Below are 21242 nucleotides of genomic sequence, written 5' to 3'. Positions count from 1 at the left end.
ACTTCCTTTCAGTCTGCTGAATGATTTCAACCAAAACATCGTGCAGGTGTACAAATTTACATAAACTTTACTTTATTACCACGTTTGTGTGAATCACCAGCATTGTAAAAATGATTCGTGCACTGTCTCGAATGATGATACTTAAAAGTTATCAATTCTACCACATTAAAGCTATGGCCCCAACTGCAGCTGCTTTCATTTAACAGTATATGCTTCTATAGAGGCATTGGCTGTGGGGAATAGTGAGAAGTGGATTGATTGATTTGTGGGGTTTAACATTCCAAAACCACCATATGATTATGAGAAATGCCCTAGTGGAGGGCTCCAGAAATTTGGACCACCTGGGGTTATTTAACGTGCACCCAAATCTGAGTACACAGGCCTAGAACATTTCCGCCTCCATCGGAAATGCAGCCGCCACAGCCGGGATTTCATCCCGCGACCTGCAGGTCAGCAGCCAACGTACCTTAGCCACTAGACCACTGTGGCGGGGCGGTGGGGAGTGGAGTACGTCGCCCAGTAGTTTTTTTCTACGTTTTTCTTTTCGTTTGATGATGATGATTAATACTTTACCGTATTTCGGTCCAGAGAAGACTGTGGTCTAATTTTTTTAACAAAAACTTTTTTGTGATAACTTAAACAACTTTTCCTTTGGCATGCAAACCTTTCTTTTTCGATAAATTGTCTTTATTCTTTTTTGTAGATTATGTGCGGTCCTGATCATGTATTAGCCTGCAGCATTGCAACATAGTAGACAGAAGTCTATACACCTGTGTATTTAGAGGGCCAGTTAAAAACCTTGCAGTTCAATATTTGTGCCAGAGATAACTGCGCAATTTTATAATGTGAACCTACTGCCGCAAAAATTTTGCAAATAGGTGCTGCAATAATGAAATTACAGAATATAGAACAACCTGCTTTAGTTGCTTTAAAAATTTCTTGTTTGAGCTTTCTCACACTTCTCTGGCAGTGGAGAGGGGCAGACAGCCCTTTGTCATGACTATGCACACTTTGGTAATCACACAATGTCATAGAGTATGTGATTGGTGGGCAGCCAAGGAATGAGAAAGGCATCCTCTATGTGTTGCTCGTGTCAGAGCGGTGCATCGAAAAAGCTAGGTGCAAAGCGTATTAAGCACTAGTATGGTAAGCAAGTATGCAACGGCCCACAAGCCCTTTCTCTAACAATAAAGTTACGAAATGCGTATCTACCTTGAAGGTTTTCCTTCTGTAGATATCGCTTGTCTTGTTTGTCTCAGTTCTTCCAAAACAGCAGAGAATAGCAAATGAAAATGCTGTCTTTGCGACGAAAACTTCATTACTGCAGGGCCAAGGCACCGTTGCGTAGTGAAAAGGACCAATCGATGAAGTCGGTGCTACGCAATGTTGCTAAGGGCAAGATTACGTTACAGTGTGGGCAAAGAAGACTGGTCAGGCGCAGGAGAGGGGTGCAAGAATCATTTTTCTGTAAGGTGCATAGCACTTTGATATCCACAAGCTCTAATTGTCATGATATTCTGCACAAATTAGCAAGCTTGCTTGGGAGGTGTAAAGAAATAAATTGAAACCTGTAAAGAGGCCCCTTAAAAATCTTTTAAACAACATCTGAGGAAGACAACTTGCTTGCCTCTTCTCTGTGGCACATTTTATGTATGCTGTATTTTCCCATACAATGAAACATTGAGGCATCATTTTTTTTGCAGCATAATCAGCTCTGGCATTGTTGCAGATGATGCTATCAGTGCATTTTTCATGAATGAAGGTGGTAGCTAATTCCTCTTGAATGCAGTATTGAACTAACCTTAATGCAAAACAGTACTCCTAGACGAAGTTTCAGTAAGTAAACATTAGCTTCGTAAAAATGTTGATTGTCACCTTGCAAAGTTATTCATGCAACACTTGGTGCAATGTCACTTTAATGCATACACATGAAGTGCAAGTGGCATTCAGAGTTACTGTTGAGTGCATTACTAAAAAAATACTTCGTTCAATTTGCTTTACGTTGGAAAACTTAGCAGGACACAGTGAAGTGATGGATGCTGACGTATGCCAAAATACAAGTGGTTGTCCTTGAAACTTGGAAGAATTTAAAAGAATAGTCATGTAGGCTACCGCTTTCCTCACCTTATGAAAATAAACAGGACTGAACAACACATTATATTTGTTTACGAGATCTAAGCTCGGAGGCTCAAATCAGCAAGGTTTCACCAATGCTGACAGAGCAGAAATAAACAATTTCACACTCAGTAAAAGTTGCAAATCAGCTTCCCTTTTTACTTTATTATGTCGTCACACACACATACATTTATGATGAAGTGTATAAAAGCACATAACTTAGCGAATATTATTTTTAATTTTTAAGAAATTTTGCTGTGATTGTAGCACTTGTACAAACAAGGCTCAAATATGCCCACAACTACAAGAGCATTCTATTCTAGAAATACCACATCCTCATTCCAGCTCGCATAGTGTCTCAGACAATAGACTGCCTGTTTCTATAACTCTGCAATACATCAGTGCAGTAAAGAAGCTTTACTGTTTTAAAAAATGCATCAACTGGCTTTCACATAAGGTGGAAGGACTAGAAGACTGGGCACAATACTGGGGCCACCTTCACTGCTACACAAGCACCAAGTATAAAGCATCTATTCCGGTTCTAGAAGATAAAATTGACTTTGTATGTGTGTGCTGCTTGAAGCTTTTGCATGCTGCATATTTCTATGGGCCCAATCTGGATTGAGGACAATAAAGCTACCTTGTATAGCACTTATAAATTAAATTACGATGCAAAAAAGCAGTTCAATAGCATATGCCTGGTACTGTCATTAAAATGATGTCAAATAATTCGTCATCAGCCCGACTACACCCAGTGCAGGCCTCTCCCATGTTCCGCCAATCAACCCCGTCTAGTGCTTTCAGCTGCCACGTTATACCAGCAAACTTTTGAGTCATGTGCCCACCCAATTTTCTGTCTCCCTCTCATGCATTTGCCTTTTTCTGGATTCCAGTAAGTTACCCTTAATGATCAGCGATTATCCTGTCTATGAGCTATGTGCCCGGGCCATGTGCATTTCTTTTTCTTCTTCAATTAAACTGAGATAACCATAACCCTGTTTGTTCCCTGACCTACTTTACTCTCTTCCTGTCTCTTGAAGGGGCCCTGAGACACTTCTTCCAGTAACCATGGAATGAATTCACTAAAAGAACACATTGCTTCACCAATTAAAAGCTGCAGGAATTTGAAAAATCCGTCCAGTATGAGTGGAGTTACAAAGATTTGTCGCACACTGGAAGCTAAGCAGGGAGGGAAGGCATGGGCAAAGAAAATACGTCATGCACGCCTCATGACCTTGAGTACATTTTTCTTCTTCGAATTCGCAACTTGTTCAGTGTGATCGTTCGCACACACGTGGACAAGTCGTTGCCTCCCATGGTGATCCCTGTAAGGACCGAGCACGCCATGTTCAAATCAGCCAATGGCTAATAGAAGGCCTTTTATGAGTGATTTTTGAGCTTCTTATACAATTTTTCGAGAGAAGAAAAAGCCGATTTCAGCTGACTTTGATAATTTATTGTGAATTCTAGGCCACGTGCTACACTATAATACTTGGCTCACGTGTTGTTGAGAGTCTGTACTACCGATCGGCAGCGTTTTCTGACCATGCTCAAAAAGGTTACATTGTTCATTTCCTTTGCCATTGCTCCCTGTGTCGTCCTCAATTTAAGTTGAGCCCTCAAATGATTATGTTGTACTAATACAACTATGTTTCAGAGAAAGGAAAGGCTAAGCTCGTTTACAAGGCTTCAGTTTTGAAATAGTAGTAACACTTGGAGGCATGGGAGAGCCACAAGACTATAAAAAAATGAAAGACAGGTGGCAAAGGCAACTTGGAGGTCCTGCACCAGCTTCCAGAGATGCCATGCACTTTAGCAGAAAATTAATGTGGAGCCACACAACTGCGTGTAAATGCACAATGATTGCATTAAAATGTGCACAGAGGCTCAACATGGCAACTTAGGAGGACTTCTCCGGCACAAGTATGTTATAATATACACACTGGCATAACTATTCTTAGTGGAGTAGTTACAGTGCACCATTCTAGAGGACAGCATTGCTTCCCCAACCCACCTTTAGAAAATGGAGTGAATGGGGTGTTCGAAGAATATTAAGAAGCTTTAAAAAATTTTCCAACACTTTTTAGTGTACTTCAATAGCATATGTGCAATCATAAGTGTCTGCTGTTGCAAAATGTAAGAAAAGCATAACTGCAACACTGGTGTACATTATTGCATGCTAGTAAAAGCGACATCTTGATGCATAAAAGGGCAATGTGAAATGATAAAGTGAATGAAGGCTGATTATTTCCGCCATAAGACATTAATTTTGCCATAAGAAGTGTAAACACTTCCTGCCAAGGTAGGAATGACCAGATTTTGCACATTGCACAGTAACACAAAGCAACACTTGAGAAGATGGCAGCATCAGGAATTGGGCATAAAAGAATGAAGCAGTCCGAAAAGGGAAACTGAAGAAGAAGAGAAATTGTATGCAGAGGAGGAAGAAGTTAGAGGGAACAGTAATAAATGGCAGACGATACCCGTCTGTCTTAAGTTATTCGATGGTGCTGTTTATTTAACCTAGCACCACTACACAGTTCTGGCGTAGCTGAAGGCGGACATATGGATTATGTTCTTCGTTGACCAGACCTCATCGCAGCATGTGGTCTTCACGGGTTTCTAAGTTCAGGGCGAGCCAAGAACCGACCTTTCTCGTCATGTGAGTTCTGCAGTATTGACTGAGAAAATGATGGACGCTGCCATTGGCTACAAGGAGCTTCTTCAGATAGAATCCGTGAAGGTGGATCTGAGTCTACAGGCACTAGAAGAGCTTGTCCTTCAACCTATGCGATGTCCACGACTCTCGCAAAAGACTGCTAAAGAGACGGTGAGCTTGTTAATAAACATTATTGAAGAGCAGAAACGACAAATGACACAGACTAGTGAGCTAATGAAAACTCTGGTTGATGCACTGAACAGAGCTCCAACAATGCAAAGACTGGTGGAGCCAGATATTTTTGAAGAAAGCGCCCAGAGTCCTCAACAATGGATTTTTCTTTATGAATATGCATCGCGAAAGAATATGTAACTATCAGATGACGATGAAATTCAAAACTTGCGTCGATATCTTGACATCACTGCTAAAAAGTGGTACGATTTGGAGCTTTTTGACAAGCTTTTTGATATTTTGTTGGGAGCAATGGAAAGCAAGTTTTTTTGCTGCATCTGAAGTTAGCGCTACGCGAAGATGGGATGCTGTGCTAACTTACCAGTACAAATCTGGATCTGCCCTAGAATATTACCTAGAGAAACGCCGTCTGCTACATGTACCGGAGCCTAACCTTTCCTCGAAGACTGTTTAGACCTAGTGATGCAGGGGTTATCTAGAGAGATTCGAGGAGAAGTTGCGTTGATAGCTCCAAGGTCTCTAGACAAGCTTCTACAATGCCTCAAGAATTTGTTGCCGAGGGTAGAAAAGGAATGTGGAAGGCCTTCATGGGAAGAAAATCTCTCTTGAACAGACATGACGGATGCAACATTAACCCCACTTACCTACGAGTCAGTATGCATGTAGCTGCATAGACATTCCATGACAATATGCGTACCGACGAGGACAGTGTTGAAACTTCCTACAGCTCTGCGCATAATCTAGCTCTCCACCCCTTGCTGCCTGAACTGAGAGATCTCAATCAATAAATAGCAGCCAGGAGACGGTGTATTTAATATCGTTCAGCCTGCTCCATATACCGGTGAAAATTGACGGTGTCGAAATGAATGTATTGGTGAATAGTGGAGCTTCTGTGTGCATCATTAACAGGGAGCGACTCGACATCAATCATTTGCATGCTGGTAAAGTCATTCGAGTACAAGGATATGATGGCTTGGTGATCTCACATAAAAAGTGGGCGCCTGTAGTCACTGAATTTCAAGGTCATTCTGTCAGCAGCACTGTGTTAGCAATGCCAAATGTAGCATATGACCTTCTGCTGTCTCACCCTGACATGAAGAAGCTCAAGATTAACCTTTACTGGGATGACAAAGTGCTTGTTGAAGATGAGTCCCCCAGGACGACGAAGGATCCAACACCTCGTCCATTAAGAGTTGTTCATTGCGAAGAAGACATCAAATCCACGTACCCTGAGCTCGTCTGCGTTGGAAGCTACCCCCTGGAAATGAAGTCCCATCAAGTGCCATTTGAAATCGCTGATAAGACCGTGGTGAGAAGAGCTCTGTATAACATGTCAAGAAAAAAGAAGACATGGCTGACGGTAGAGTTGCAGGCAATGTTGGATGCAAATATCATTCGACCCTCTGTCTCCCTCTTTGCCTCGCCTATCACTACTGCTCCAAAGGAGGATGAAACATTCCGTCTTTGTACAGATTATAGGGCACTCAACCAACAAATGGAGCTTATACCATTTCCCATGCCCAAGATAGATACAATTATTGATGAAACGGGTAGATGTCGCTGGTTTTCTCGCACTGACTTATGCAAGGGTTTCTGGCAAATTCCTTTGACTGAGTACACAAAGAAATACACCTCCTTTGTCACACCATTTGACTTGTATGAATATAACTGCCTGCCATTTGGATTGAAGAATCCTCCGGCCTGGCTCCAAAAGATAATGAATGATATACTGAAGCCCTATTTTGGAATCTTTTGCGATGTATACATAGATAATGTAGTGATTTTTTTGAAGACAGAAAAAGTCATCTTTCACAAGTCCTGAATGCTCTTAGCCTAGCTGAGCTCAAAGTGAATTTCAAGAAAGGTTTTTTTTTTTTTTTTTCCAAGACAAAGTTGTGTTCCTCGGCAGAATCTTTGACGGGACTAGAAAAAGCGCAAAGCAGGATTCAGTTGAAAGAATTTCGAAGTTGGAGAAGCCATACGATATATACTCCCTGTGAATATTTCTTGGCCTAGCTGGGCATTTCAGGTCTTTCATAAAAGATTATGCTGTGAAGACTAGGGGCCTCACAAGTTTCATGCAAAAAGACGTCCCTTTTTAATGAAGCCCGGAGTGTGAAAAAGCTTACAATGAACTAGTGAAACTGATATCATCAGATCTGATTCTTCGCATACCGAACTTCTCCATGCCTTTTGTGCTCAATACTGTTGCGTCACATTATGCAACAGGTGCAGTTTTTTATCAGAAGCCGTCACTACTACCTGGTCATCGAAAGCACCACTTAGTCAATTTATACAGCTATACTTTGAAGCCCGCTAAAGTTAATTATACCACCACTGAGAAAGAAGCGTTGGATGTTTTAGTATTTTCATATCTACCTGGAGGGTGTGAAGTTCACCTTGTTTACTGATCAGCAAGCTTTTACACATCTTCTAAACATGCCACAACCAAAGGGACAAATCGCTCGATAGGTAAACTATCTACAACAATTTGACTTCGAGATATTGCATCCCCTTGGTCCGCTGCTAACAGATGCAGATGCATTGACCAGACTACTTGTTCACAAGGCGAGCGAGAAACCTGAAGAAATAAATTGCACCAAATTATGGGAGGGAACCGACGAAATGAAGTTTGTTGACGGGAGATATCACGTACCATCGACAATGGTTTCAAAAATACTTTGTCTTTATCATGATAGTCCAGCTTCGGGGAGACATGACAGCTTTGGTCGCACCTACAACAAGCCCCTGAAAAGATTTACTTAGCCAAGTATGAAGGAGGACGCGAAAGAATGCATTTGGACATGCCATCTATGACAAGTGAACAAAGTGAAGTTTAAGCAGGCAACAGATGTGATGATAACACCAAAGTATTCCAGCATCCCTTTTGAAGTGATTCACTTAGATTTCGCTGAATTGAAAAAGGAGAACGAGGGTACCGAGAAAACACGAGCATTTCTGCTTGGCATAGACAAATGCACCCAAATTGTAGTGACTAAAGCAGGAAGGGAAGATGCCAACAGCATTATTGCTTTCCTTCAATCAGAATGTTTCAGGTGCACCAGGGCCATAGTTTGTGACAACTGCCCTGCCTTTCGTAGTTCAAAGCTGGCTAGGTGGACAAAAGACCGTGGCATGACTTTGAAATTTTGTTTGCCATACCATCTTGCGGCAAATGGCTTGGCTGAATGTGCCATTAGAGATATCAAGCAATACCTAAAGATGTACGCCAGATTTCGAGGTGGCTGGAAGTGCTGCCTTGAGGCTGCCACCAGACATCACAACTGCTCGTACAGCAGTGGCCTAGGATGTAGTCCTCTGTTTGCTTCCTCTGGAGTGGTCCCTACCTTCCTTGCTGACAGCGAACTTGGACTCCTTGAAAAGCTCGTTCTCAAAGAAGCCAAGCAAGGCAAGAGCCAAGGTGACTCCTATAGACAGCGCATGAAGAAGAAGTTTGACAAGAGACGCAACAGTGACATTCCGGATATACAAGTTGAAGACTTTGTTCTAATCTGCAAAGGAATTCGCATGGCCAATGATCAGTTTTATAGACCATTTTCCGTAGTTACAACGGCATCTCAGAACGGTGTTCTCAAGACAGTTTGATACCTAGGATCATCAGGATAAACTGAGTGCGCTTCCATTGGTAATGTGTTTAATTACTACACCCGGAGGTGTAAGCAAAAGAAGCCGGGGATGTTGAAGCAGCCTGAAAAGGGAAACTGAAGAAGAAGAGAAATGGAATGCAGAGGAGGAAGAAGTTAGAGAGCACAGTAATAAATGGCGGACGACACCCATCTGTCTTAAGGTATTCGATGGTGCTGTTTATTTAACCTAGGACCGCTACAAAGAATACTTAACAAAACATGTACGCGGTATGCACTGCTACAATCTAATAAATAAGCATGAAGTGTTTGATGACAACAAGCCACTAAGTCCTCTCTGCTACGCTCATATTTCCTTGCTGGCTGCACCGGCATATAGAATATACTGTGCATAAACAAAGCCCAGGCACTTAATTATTGAGCTATTATTCATCATCTATGATTCATGCAAGATGCACATTCTGAGCCACCTGCTCAACTGAAAAAGTGTCACACCTGATTCTTTCCTTTTCTTTTTTTTTGTGTTTGTAATACCACCCTGAATCCAATCATTTTCCTTTACCTTTCCCACGGAACCTACGACATCTCACGACACATTTCAATAAAGCAGCCGTAAACCACGACAGAGCTCATCAAACAAACCACATCTGATTTCTGCTGCCTTGCAAATCTTGTAAAAAGGGTTTTATGTAGCTGGCTATCAAATCTGGCTGATTCATGTGAATGTGATGATCACCATCCAGGATTGCCATCTGAAAAGTGCGGCAATGTTCCTTCAACAAGTGTATCATTCTGCCATTGTGGACCGAACAGCTGCCAAAACCAGGTACAGCATCCAGAACTAGAATGTCATTTTTATAGGACTTCCACCATGGTTCGAGGGCAGCTCTGTCAACCTTGTCCCAGTAAAATGACTTTAAACGAAAATCCCTGGTAAACACGTAACGGCCGTCATCCTGGAGCTTACAACCCCGTTTCATCAGTATCTTCACGTCCTCAGCACGAATGCATCCCCAAGGCATCTTTGCATAGAGAGTCATGACCTCCTCTTCAGTATAAGTTGGTTGCTCGCTAAAGTCCTTCTGTTCGAGACGCAGGAAAGACAGCAGTGCAGTCCTCATCGTGCTGAGGAGTTGGCTTCTAGCTTCATAGATTTCTCCAAAACCATCCACAAGAATTAATTTTGACACCTGAAAGAATTGAAAAATCATTGTAGAAGTAGCAAATACCAAAGTTGGAGTTGCATGCTTAGGAATATCCAAACAAGAAATGAATCTAAGAAAACAGAGGTCTTCAATAGAAACATAACAGATGATTGATTACTCAAAAACAAATATATCACTATATTAACAATTATAGTAATATAAATTTTACTATAATTTATAGTAAATATTACTATAAATTAACTTGTACTCGTACTGTGCACCTAAACTTCAGTTTGCTCTTGTCAGTTAGTAGGTGACCAGATTTAATGGTGATGCTTTTATGTATTTGACTTGATTAAATTTCATAAAACTGTTGGGTACATAAGCCAGCTTTAAGGAATTATCCTACCATTTTTTTAATGCACACACTATGAGAGGTGGTGCCCTTCTCTCCCCCTGGTTATTGTGTAAAGTGTGTGCATGTTTTAATCTGTAAAAACACATGTTCCTCACTTTCTCAAGATGAAGAAATTCAAGCCATATCTTACATATTAATATGGGTCACTGATTAATGCAACACATGGAAGCAGAATATTGCAACTCGGCAAAGAAACTAAAAAAATCTTTGCATACATATTGTTTTCATTGTTGTAAGTGCTCGAACGCCTCCACACCAACTAAAAAAGCATGACGTTAAGACACGTGCGAGCACCGTTCCCATTCAGGGGCTCTGTAGTCAGTATTACACAAATTGCTAAATATTCCTTAAAGAGAAGCTACAGCAAAACTCTATAAATTTACAGGGTCATTGAGTGATGATGTTACCAACTTGCATTACATAGCTGGCCATTCTCGAGCTGATTTTTATGATGAGGCACTTTTGGCATCAGGTCAAAGGCAATAAGAAGAGTGCATACATGCTTGTCAGGTAAGTTTTCATTGCAAAAGCCAGTGAAAAGTATTATGAAAATGCACTGTTCATTAGGGATAATGTGCTGCCCTCTATTACACTAAAATTAAGTTGTTATATAAAGGATAGCAAAAAGATATTGTGCTTTTACAACACTAACCTTTTCAGGAAATATGCTGGCATATCTGTGTCCGACAAGGCCTCCTATACTGTGGCCCAGCAAGTTGAACTGTTTCCAGCCAAGAAAGTGAACAGCACGAGCGACATCCAATATCAAGTGCGTCATGGTGTAGACGCATCCCCTCGGCAGGTGCGATGACAGACCGTGGCCGGTGAAATCTAACGCCACAGCCTGCCACTCACCATCCAGCTTTTCAAGCAACGGGTCGAAGGTACCCGCATTGTCTTGAATCCCGTGCAGGCAGAGAAGGTGCTTCTTGGGCTTGACTGTTCTTTGGGCGGGCCAAACTTTCGCAGCCAGTTGTCCATACGGCACTGGGATGGCTATTTCCTCTGTCGGCCGGTTAGCGAGGAAACGAGCTGTTGAAAGTTTACGCAGGTGTTGCACTCCAGACGCACCCACACCACTTTTAAGGTGTACATGGCAGAGGTACCTGGGAAAGGAAAACATTTTCATCAGTTTATGTTTTAGCTGAGCCCCATCAATCAATACAGAAGGATAAGTATTCAATTTTTAAGCTATAATGCCGCGACAGGTTAGCCACGTCCAAGTAGCCGCCGCAATCATCATGGCAAGAGCACCAGCAAGACCCGGCTGGCATGCGTCACGCGTTCAGGCGCTCAAACAACGAGGAAGAGGAAGTTAGTTGAATCTGTGCCTCTCGTCTACTCGGACTCGACGACCATAGTCATTAGACTTGTGGGCACAAGTTCGGCACAAGATTTGTGGGCACAATAGTGTGGGCACAAGGGAAGTGTGGGCACAAGACTTGCGGGCACAATAAAGTTGCTTGTTTTTTAGCCTGTCTGCCTCAGCATCGCTACATTTCTGGTGGAGGTGCTGGGTTATGAATCGAGGCTCCGCGAGCTCAAGACAGCGTAGCCCCGACGACCACCGTATCAACCCCGTGGAAGTGACTCCTGTACACCAGAGGGCAAGTCGCCGTCTTCGAGGTGACTCACCTGAGTTCGGTCCTCTTCACTTCACACCAAGGGGAATTCAAACTATGGATGCCACCACTATGACTACCCAGGTAACACCGGCACAAGTGTTCATTAGCCAACCGCACCAGCCGCCAGTATTCCACGGCGACTCGCACGAGGATGTTGAAGATTGGCTGGACCTGTTCGAGAGAGTGGCGCGCTTCAATGGATGGGACGAAAGAGAGAAGCTCCGTCGCGTATACTTCGCCCTGGAAGACTTCACAAAGACATGGTTTGAGAACCATGAAACCTCGTTGTCTACCTGGGAGGTATTTCGACGACAAGCGGTGGCTACGTTCGCAAACATAGACGGGAAAGAAAAGGCAGAGGCTGCTCTTCAATCGAGGAACCAGCTCACGAACGAGAGTGCTGCTATGTACATTGAGGACATGGTCCGCCTGTTCAAGCGTGCGGATTACAAGATGGCTGAAGATAAGAAGGTGCGCTATCTAATGCGCGGAGTGAAGCAAGAGCTGTTCGCCGTTCTCGTCCGCAACCCTCCAAGCACTGTTGCTGAGTTTTATTCGGAAGCGACGGCCATCGAAAGAACACTAGAACAGCGCGCTCAGCAGTACAACCGGAATGTTAACTGCCCATCTGCACAGCTATTCTCTGGAGGCGTGCGAAACGACGTTGAAGCCCTGCGAGAGCTCATTAGATCACTTATTCGGGAAGAACTGAGCAGACTGCAAATGCCCCAGAATTCAACTGCACTATCTGTTACAGACGTTGTTCGTGACGAACTGAGGCAGGTCATACGAGAACCAGAGCGTGAGCTGCAGCCAGTTCGACCTATCCGAACGTACTCTGAAGTTCTCCGACAACCCACAGTACACAACAATGCAGCAGTTGCGATGGCGGCGACCCCTCCCCCATCTACAGCACGCTGCGCACCTCGTCAACGGGAAACAACGGCTACCTATCTGCCCCCAGGAGCACGTAGCACGCATCGCTATGCGGAGCCTAGGCCCAGGAAAAGTGACGTCTGGCGTGATCACGAGCGCAGGCCTCTTTGTTTCCATTGTGGCGAAGCGGGTCATTTGTACAGATTCTGCCCTTACCGACAGGCTGGATTAAGAGGCTTGCCGTCGTATGCACCGTGCCCCCGAAACGGCGAACGACCAGCAGAGATTGAGGAGTACTTGTCCACGCGCCAGAACTCGCCACCTCTACGCCAACGTCGGTCACGGTCACCATCGCCTATGCGCTACCGGTCATCCAGCCCACGTGCACCTTCAAGGCAGCCTGGTCATCGCTCTCCAAGTCCACTCCCGGAAAACTGAAGCAAGCAACCTGTGGAGGTGAGGCCGCTGATAACATCAATTACGAAGATCCTCCAATATGGCTTGAGGGCGACGACGGTGTATTTCCGGTAAATGGGTGCAACCACAAAAGCGTTACTTCAGATTTGCGGTTGAGAATAGAAGGATGGGAGCTGAATGCGTTAGTCGACACCGGTGCTGATTATTCAGTGATAAGTCACAAGATGGTGAAGAAGCTAAACAAAGTTGTGACACAGTGGAATGGATCGCAGATACGCACGGCAGGTGGTCACATTATTACGCCCCTTGGCAGATGCACCGCAAGACTTGAAATATGGGGCTTTATTTACGTTGCCGATTTCATTGTGCTACCAGAATGTTCAAGAGACCTCATTATAGGAATGGATTTTTTGCGAGCTAATGGCGCCGTAATTAACCTGCGTAGGTCCAGCGTGTCGTTTTCGACTGAACGAGCTATACCTGTAGACGAATCTGAGGGACGCCTAACTGCTCTACGCGTTGTTCATGATGACGTCACTGTGCCACCATGCTGCAGCATAATGGTGCTCGTAGAGAATGACGCATCTTACAACCGCGAAGGCATAGCGGATACAAATGTAGGGCTGTTTTTGAAAAAAGGTGTCTCCGTAGCTCGGGGTCTTGTTCACTTGACGAATGACCGTGCAGATGTCCTACTAACGAAATTCTCCAATGAACTTCAACACATCGCTCAAGGCACGGCTATTGCCTATTTACACGACTTCTGTATGGCGACAGAACTATGCAGCTTAACCACGTCAACCACTCGACCAGTGGCCTGCAACATCGACACATCCGTGACCGTCAACCAGAGCCTTCCGGACAGTCAAAAGAAACAGATTTACGCCTTAGTAAAAAAATTCTCTGATTGCTTTTCAATTGCATCGAAGGTCCAGCGCACGTCAATTACGAAACACAGAATTATAACGCAAGACGACACGAGGCCTATATGCCAGCATCCATATCGAGTGTCACAGAAAGAACGGGAAATCATTAAGAAGCAAGTGGAGGAAATGCTTTCGGATGATGTCATCCAGCCTTCGAATAGTCCATGGGCGTCCCCCGTAGTGCTCGTTAAGAAGAAAGACAACACGCTTAGATTCTGTGTCGACTACCGAAAACTCAACAGTGTAACTAAACGAGATGTCTACCCCTTGCCACGTATTGACGATACACTAGACCGGCTGCGATCCGCAAAGTTTTTCTCCTCCTTGGATCTGAAAAGCGGATATTGGCAAATAGAGGTAGACGAGCGGGACCGTGAAAAAACGGCATTCGTAACACCAGATGGCCTCTACGAATTCAAAGCGCTCCCATTCGGCCTCTGTTCCGCGCCAGCGACGTTCCAGCGAATGATGGACACTGTCCTCGCGGGATTGAAATGGCAGTCATGCCTAGTGTATTTGGATGACGTGGTGGTATTCTCTGCAACGTTCGACAAACATCTAGAGCGACTGCGCACTGTATTACAAGCCATCCGGTCAGCAAACTTGACAATCAAACCCGAAAAATGCCACTTCTGCTTCGAAGAGCTGAGATTCCTTGGACATGTCATTAGTTCTGACGGTGTTCGTCCTGATCCAGAAAAGACAGCCGCTGTTCAGAGGTTCCCTACACCCAAAGACAAAAAGTCAGTGCGTCGATTTTTGGGTTTATGTGCCTACTATAGGCGATTTGTGGAAAACTTCTCAAAGATTGCGGAACCTCTTACAAAACTAACGAAAAACGACGTTCCCTTCACATGGGAAAGCGAACAACAGAAAGCTTTTGATGAATTAAGAAAACGGCTACAGGGTTCACCAATACTTGCCCATTTTGATGAGACAGCCGACACTGAAGTCCATATCGATGCCAGCAATGTCGGCCTCGGCGCCATCTTGGTCCAGTGGCAAAATGGTCAAGAGAAAGTGTTAGCCTATGCCAGCCGCAAACTCTCAAACGCTGAGGAAAACTACTCTGCTACTGAAAAAGAGTGCCTCGCAGTCATCTGGGCAATAAATAAGTTTCGACCCTACCTTTAAGGTAGACCGTTCAGAGCTGTCAGTGACCACCATGCTCGATGCTGGCTAGCAAATCTCAAGGATCCGTCAGGTCGACTAGCCAGATGGAGCCTTAGGCTGCAGGAGTATGACATTACGGTCGTATACAAATCTGGAAGGAAACACAGTGATGCCGACTGCCTGTCACGCTCTCCCGTCGATCCAAGTGTACCTGAAGAGGAAGACTTCCCGTTTCTAGGCGTTGTCGACGCATCCGAAATCGCTCAACAACAACGAGATGACCCGGATTTGCTGGCGCTTATTCAACACATGCAGGGTCGCGACGTTCAAGTACCTCGCATATTCTCCAGAGGGCTCTCCACATTCTGCCTTCGAGGAAGTGTCCTTTACAGGAGGAACTTTGAACCTAATGGCGAAACGTTTTTACTAGTCGTGCCCACAGCCATGCGACAGGAAATTCGGCATGCATGCCACGACGAGCCAACATCCGGCCACATGGGTGTGAGCCGAACATTCGCCAGGATTCGCCTGAAGTACTATTGGCCTAAGTTGCTCGCATCAGTGCAGCGCTACGTGAAAACTTGTCGTCAATGTCAACGGCGCAAAACTCCAGCCGTAAAACCAGCCGGCCTTCTCCATACAATAGACCCTCCGGATGCCCCATTCCAACAAGTCGGCATGGACTTCCTAGGACCTTTCCCGACATCATGTGCAGGCAAGAAATGAATTGTGGTAGCTACGGACTATCTGACCCGTTATGCTGAGACTGACTCTCTGTACAGTGCGACAGCTGCCGAAGTCGCCAAGTTCTTTGTGAACAACATAGTGCTCAGACATGGTGCGCCCATCGTCGTTATTACGGATCGGGGCACAGCATTTACTGCAGACCTTATGCAATGTCTGATGCGCATGACAAATACCGATCACAGAAGAACAACGGCGTATCACCCTCAGTCGAATGGCTTAACCGAACGCCTCAACAGAACTCTGACCGACATGCTATCAATGTATGTCGATGTTGAACATAAACAGTGGGATGAAATATTACCCTACGTAACATTCGCATACAATAACGCCGTTCAAGAAACAACCCACGTTGCCCCTTTCGAACTAGTATTCGGCCGAAGATTGACCACCCCACTGGATGCCATGTTACCACTACAGGACGAAAACAGCTATCCACCTGACTTAGATGACTTCTTGCAACGAGCCGAAGAAGCACGACAAATGGCAAGATACCGAATACGCCGTCAACAGCGCGTCGACTCTAGCCGGTACAACAAGCGACGCAGTGACACACTTTATCATCCCGGTGACAAAGTGTGGATATGGATCCCAGTGCGCCGCCGCGGACTCTCTGAAAAGCTTCTTTGTCGATACTTCGGCCCTTATGAAGTACTCAACCGTATCAGCGACGTCACTTACGAAGTCATATCCGCGGGACACGTGAGCTCAAGACGCCGCAACACCACGGAAGTGGTACACGTAGTCCGCATGAAGCCCTATCATGACAGATCGTCGGAAAACGAGTGAGAGGGCGCATGTATCATTTTACTCTCACAAGCATCAGGACGATGCGTCTGAAGAGGGGGATAATGCCGCGACAGGTTAGCCAGGTCCAAGTAGCCGCCGCAATCATCATGGCAAGAGCACCAGCAAGACCCGGCTGGCATGCGTCACGCGTTCGGGCGCTCAAACAACGAGGAAGAGGAAGTTAGTTGAATCTGTGCCTCTCGTCTACTCGGACTCGACGACCATAGTCATTAGACTTGTGGGCACAAGTTCGCCCTAATAAAGTTGCTTGTTTTTTAGCCTGTCTGCCTCAGCATCGCTACAATATACAGGTAGTAGAATATTTTTACATTTAAGCTTAAAAGAGATGATAACCGCATGATGAAAAATTCTTTAATTATTGTTTCACTGGCGACAATATATATATAAAGCACACAAGAGCAGGATAAGGAACCTGAGCACTTGCCTGCATGTGGATATGTGCAGTCCAACTACACGAGCTATACTGCAGGCAGCTCGCATTTCTTCAGTAAGGCATAAGACTGGAATCAGAGATAGACAAGATTAACTTAAGAACTGAGGTTTTGGTTGGTTGCATATGAATATCTAACACTGCGATAAATCAGATCCTTTGTTGCAGTGGTTATGCATTTTTTCTGCAACTAATGTGGGAGAGAAATATAAAGAATTAAAACAGTACATATTTTCGCTAATGATAAGAAATACTATAAAAAACAAAAGAGTGACAAAGATTCTGCTCCAAGTTGTTCAGCTAAAAGCATTTTTAGTCAAGTGCATAAGAAGACAAACATATGTTTGATTTGATTGATATGTGGGGTTTAACGTCCCAAAACCACTATATGATTATGAGAGACGCCGTAGTGGAGGGCTCCGGAAATTTAGACCACCTGGGGTTCTTTAACGTGCACCCAAATCTGAGCACACGGGCCTACAACATTTCCGCCTCCATCGGAAATGCAGCCGCCGCAGCCGGGATTCGAACCCGCGCCCTGCGGGTCAGCAGCCGAGTACCATAGCCACTAGACCACCGCGGCGGGGCACAAACATATGTTTAGGACAATATCCAACAGTTGTAGAATGATCACATTTCCAAACACATTTATAATATGTTCTATGGATGTAAGCATGCTGTGTAAACCTAAGGTTGATGCCACTTTCTTTCATTCTCTGAAATGGCCATATTAGGTATGTTGATGGTCGATATGCTTTATCATGAAAAGAAAGAGCAGCATGTGTGCAGCATTGCTTTTTCGTCATTGATTCTCGTGGTTATCCATTTCTATTCCAATGCATTAACTGCCTGCACTCAACGACACGGACGATCACCAAGTGCAAAAAGAAGTGGACCATAATCATTACATGCAAACACTTGTGCTTATGGTTATGGGCATGTTATAAAAACCTGTTAACTGGTAAAACATACCAACCTCCTTTCCTATCATTCTTTATCTAAGAGTACTGGCCCAAGTCATTTTAACCCATATAAGGCATATTATGATTGCTTGAAGGCAAGAAACGACTCAGCGCACATTCAGGTAGGGTTGATGCAATGTTAGAAACTTTCCTTCTAATCGTAACATACCAAAATATGATGGTCACTATGATGTCATTGCAGTGTAACATAACGTGTACATTGTTCTGTTTTTACACAGTGACTATTTCGTTATGAATTATCACTGCTATCATTTTATCACTCAGACAAAAAGTGCCTGCTGTATTGTCTGAGTTTTTGTTTCGGCAGCTTTTTGACAATGCTGGTACCCAAGGTAGCGACTATATTGAAGTAACTGTGAATTATTAACCACATTATGAACAGTGCATGAAATGCTGATAAAGTTTGCAAGTTGATCACATCTAAAGAGAAGTCGGTAGGGCCTGTACTCGGATTTAGGTGCGTGCTAAAAAAGTAGGAGAGGGGGTCAAAGGTAATATGGACATTTCCACCACCATTTCTCTTGTAACCAATGATTTATTAAACACTTTAAAACAAGTAGATTGTTTTTCTAAGGTAACAGCAGCTTATAGATGCAGCAGGCTGCTATTGTGATGGTACTTTTGAAGTTATCCTCTTATGAAGCAATGTCATCTAAGGTCTTCTCTGATCTAACCAGATCTTTATTTTCTTTAGGCACCCATTTTGGATATGTATATAAGGTACACTAGAACCTGTTGTACATTATAATGAGTTCCTGAGGTAACAAGAAAAGGCTATTGCACATACATGCTTGACATGTTTCTATCCATATACAGGGGCTGAGATTCAGTGATGTGAAAACAATAAAAAAACATGTTGGCATAATATTGCTTTACAGAGCTTCTTATGAAGTTTTTATGCTCAGTGACAAAGCTGCAAGTTGTTTTATTTGTGCACTACTTTGTATACTTTATCAGTGATGTATTTTGACCACTATGTGGGTTGTGAAAATGAGCTCTTTCTCAACATTTTTATTATGCATCGCTGGCTCTGTGGCCTTAACGTGAGTGGCATTTGGTGATCAATATTATGTTACCACAGTGCTAGAGTGCTGTGCAAGAAGTACATAAATCAAAGTGAACCAAAAAGGGACAAGCAGGGCTTGTGGTAGCTGGTTGAAAGCATAGTGAAGGAGTTAGTTCAAAAAAAAAAAAAAGAAGTAGGGGATAGGGGAGACATATATAAAAGATGTGGAGCAACACGGTGGCTGAGTACTTGACAGACGGTTGACAGAAGAGATTGACAAGAACAAGCACAGCCTGGAGCTTTAACAATGGGGATTGTATTCGTCAACTTCTGACACTAGAAGCACCAAGCAAATAAGTTTTCTTCAACTGTTTACAGTTCGCAGAAAGGCGAGAGATTGTTCGACCGAGAGTTACAATATAACTCGATACATGGGCGAGCAATGATGGCACCGAATGTACATGCAAACTGCACGTGTGACGAAGTACAAGGCATCTTTCTGCAATTAACAGTCGAAGAGAATAGTTACACATCTGCCATTAAGAATAACAACAAACCATTAGATAGAATACAAAACACGTGCTATGCCGGATGTTTATATTTCATGAGGACATCGTTTAAGGTCAACGAATGAAATAGACGAAATTAATTTGACTGGAGGAGCTTTCTGTGCGCCGGTGTCTGTTTTACACTACATTCTGACAACAACGAGATCTGATCGTCTGAACATGGCCGTAGCCTCGCTTTCGGTTTCAACCAATAACTAGAAAAACTTTTCAAATTTACGTTAAGATATAACACAGATCACACGTGATAAAAATATCGAGCGCTGGAGACGGACACTGATCATGGATGACGTTACCTGTCGGTTACGGTGTTCCTGGTTAATCAGTAACGCAGGCTTTCAGATTAAAGTCATTTCGTTCCGCAGAGACGTAGTTCGCCAACAATTTCGAGGAAATCTGTGTAGGCTAATAGCCTAGGCGTGTTTGCCGTAGTGCCCGCGGCCTTCAGCCAAGGACAGAAGCAACTTGGAAGAAATTTGCTTCCTTGGGTGGTGCCTGCCGAAGTAAACGAAACCTACAGTCATTAGCGAACCGTGATTAGATGGTAGGGCGGTCACATACTGACAAAGCAAAACAATGTGTGGTAGGAATGCCGGCAGTGACTGTCGTCTGCCGGAGACAATGTGATAAAAAGGGGAAAAGTGCGAATAACTGCAACTTGAGAAAATATACCTCTTGGAATACCGTGGAAGGGTGCGGAGCTACGAAGGGCACGCTGAAGCAAGTGACAGGTGAAGTACAAACTTTCGTCGCATTCTAAACGCAAGAAAAAACAAACGATGTATCTGAGCAGCTGATCAAAACAATCAAAACACCTAACACGCTGAGAAGAGAAGACGCTCGCTAGTCACGTGACCCTCCTCGCTTTTAGCAGCTGATAAGAGCAAGTAACTAGTTTCACTTTTTGACCAAAAAGAATAAAAAAAAATTATACAGACAAAAACACAACTTGAAACTTATATTTTGGCATACAAAAGTTGTCAGCGAAGCGATTTTTTGAAAAGTATTTGGCATTACGGTGCTTTACGATTTGTGTTCATCAAGGTTTCATCTGGCCACAATGACAAAACGGAGCGCGAAATTTTAAGAGATATTACAAAAACACGAAGTGGAGAGGCTAGAACACTTCAGGAAGGTTCCCGGGCCATCAGGCACTGACCGCGGGGAGTGCCGCAGCCCTTAAGCAAACCTGCAAGACACGTTATTGTGTTCGTGTTATGGTATTCACGTGGTTAGAATGCCCAAGATAATTCAAAGCATTTTCTTATTTATAGCCAGGGTTCTCAGTTATCCGGTCTTCTGCACGATATTACAAGCATCTGTCAATGCAAACAAGACAGATTTCTTTTGTCTCCGAACTTTGCGTTTGATGTCGCTGCAGATATGGGAAAATATTGCATATTTGATTCGGTAATCGCGCACTCTTTTTCTGAAAGCAGTTCAAAACCTTTCTTGGTACCCCCCCCCCCCCTTATAGGCATTGTAAGCTAGAACAATATGAATAAAAAAATTAACCTGACCTGGAAATGAGCTTAACAAGTAAACATTCGAAATAATTTTTCATATGAAGTACGGCTGGCTTCTAGCACAGTGTGTGTATCACACACCCCCG

General features: G+C 43.9%; 1 protein-coding gene across 2 annotated transcripts; it reads right to left on the bottom strand.

Moving 5' to 3' along the window:
• Positions 1-2247: 2247 nt before the first annotated feature.
• Positions 2248-20489, bottom strand: LOC142791137 (serine hydrolase-like protein). Of its 2 annotated transcripts, XM_075885433.1 has the most exons (5): positions 20303-20489; positions 19927-20125; positions 17070-17145; positions 10787-11240; positions 2248-9761 (listed from the first exon to the last, which is right to left on the bottom strand). In XM_075885433.1, the coding sequence occupies exons 3-5, from the start codon at positions 17123-17125 to the stop codon at positions 9204-9206; spliced, it is 1068 nt and encodes a 355-aa protein (XP_075741548.1). In that variant the 5' UTR covers positions 17126-17145; positions 19927-20125; positions 20303-20489; the 3' UTR covers positions 2248-9203. The 2 variants fall into 2 exon arrangements, with proteins under 2 accessions (XP_075741548.1, XP_075741547.1); XM_075885432.1 differs by lacking the exon at positions 19927-20125.
• Positions 20490-21242: the final 753 nt, after the last annotated feature.

This window comes from Rhipicephalus microplus, unplaced genomic scaffold, assembly GCF_043290135.1.
Source record: "Rhipicephalus microplus isolate Deutch F79 unplaced genomic scaffold, USDA_Rmic scaffold_145, whole genome shotgun sequence".
Taxonomy (NCBI): domain Eukaryota; kingdom Metazoa; phylum Arthropoda; class Arachnida; order Ixodida; family Ixodidae; genus Rhipicephalus; species Rhipicephalus microplus.
The sequence above is the reverse complement of the archived record's forward strand: the minus strand, read 5'-3'. Positions and strand labels throughout refer to the sequence as shown.

Coding starts and splice junctions, on each gene's coding strand:
- LOC142791137 (XM_075885433.1), bottom strand. CDS start 17,125: ATGCGAGCTGCCTGCAGTATAGCTCGTGTAGTTGGACTGCACATATCC. Junction 11,241..17,069: donor CTGCACATATCCACATGCAG/GCAAGTGCTCAG, acceptor TTCCTTTCCCAG/GTACCTCTGCCATGTACACC. Junction 9,762..10,786: donor CCAGCATATTTCCTGAAAAG/GTTAGTGTTGTA, acceptor CAATTCTTTCAG/GTGTCAAAATTAATTCTTGT.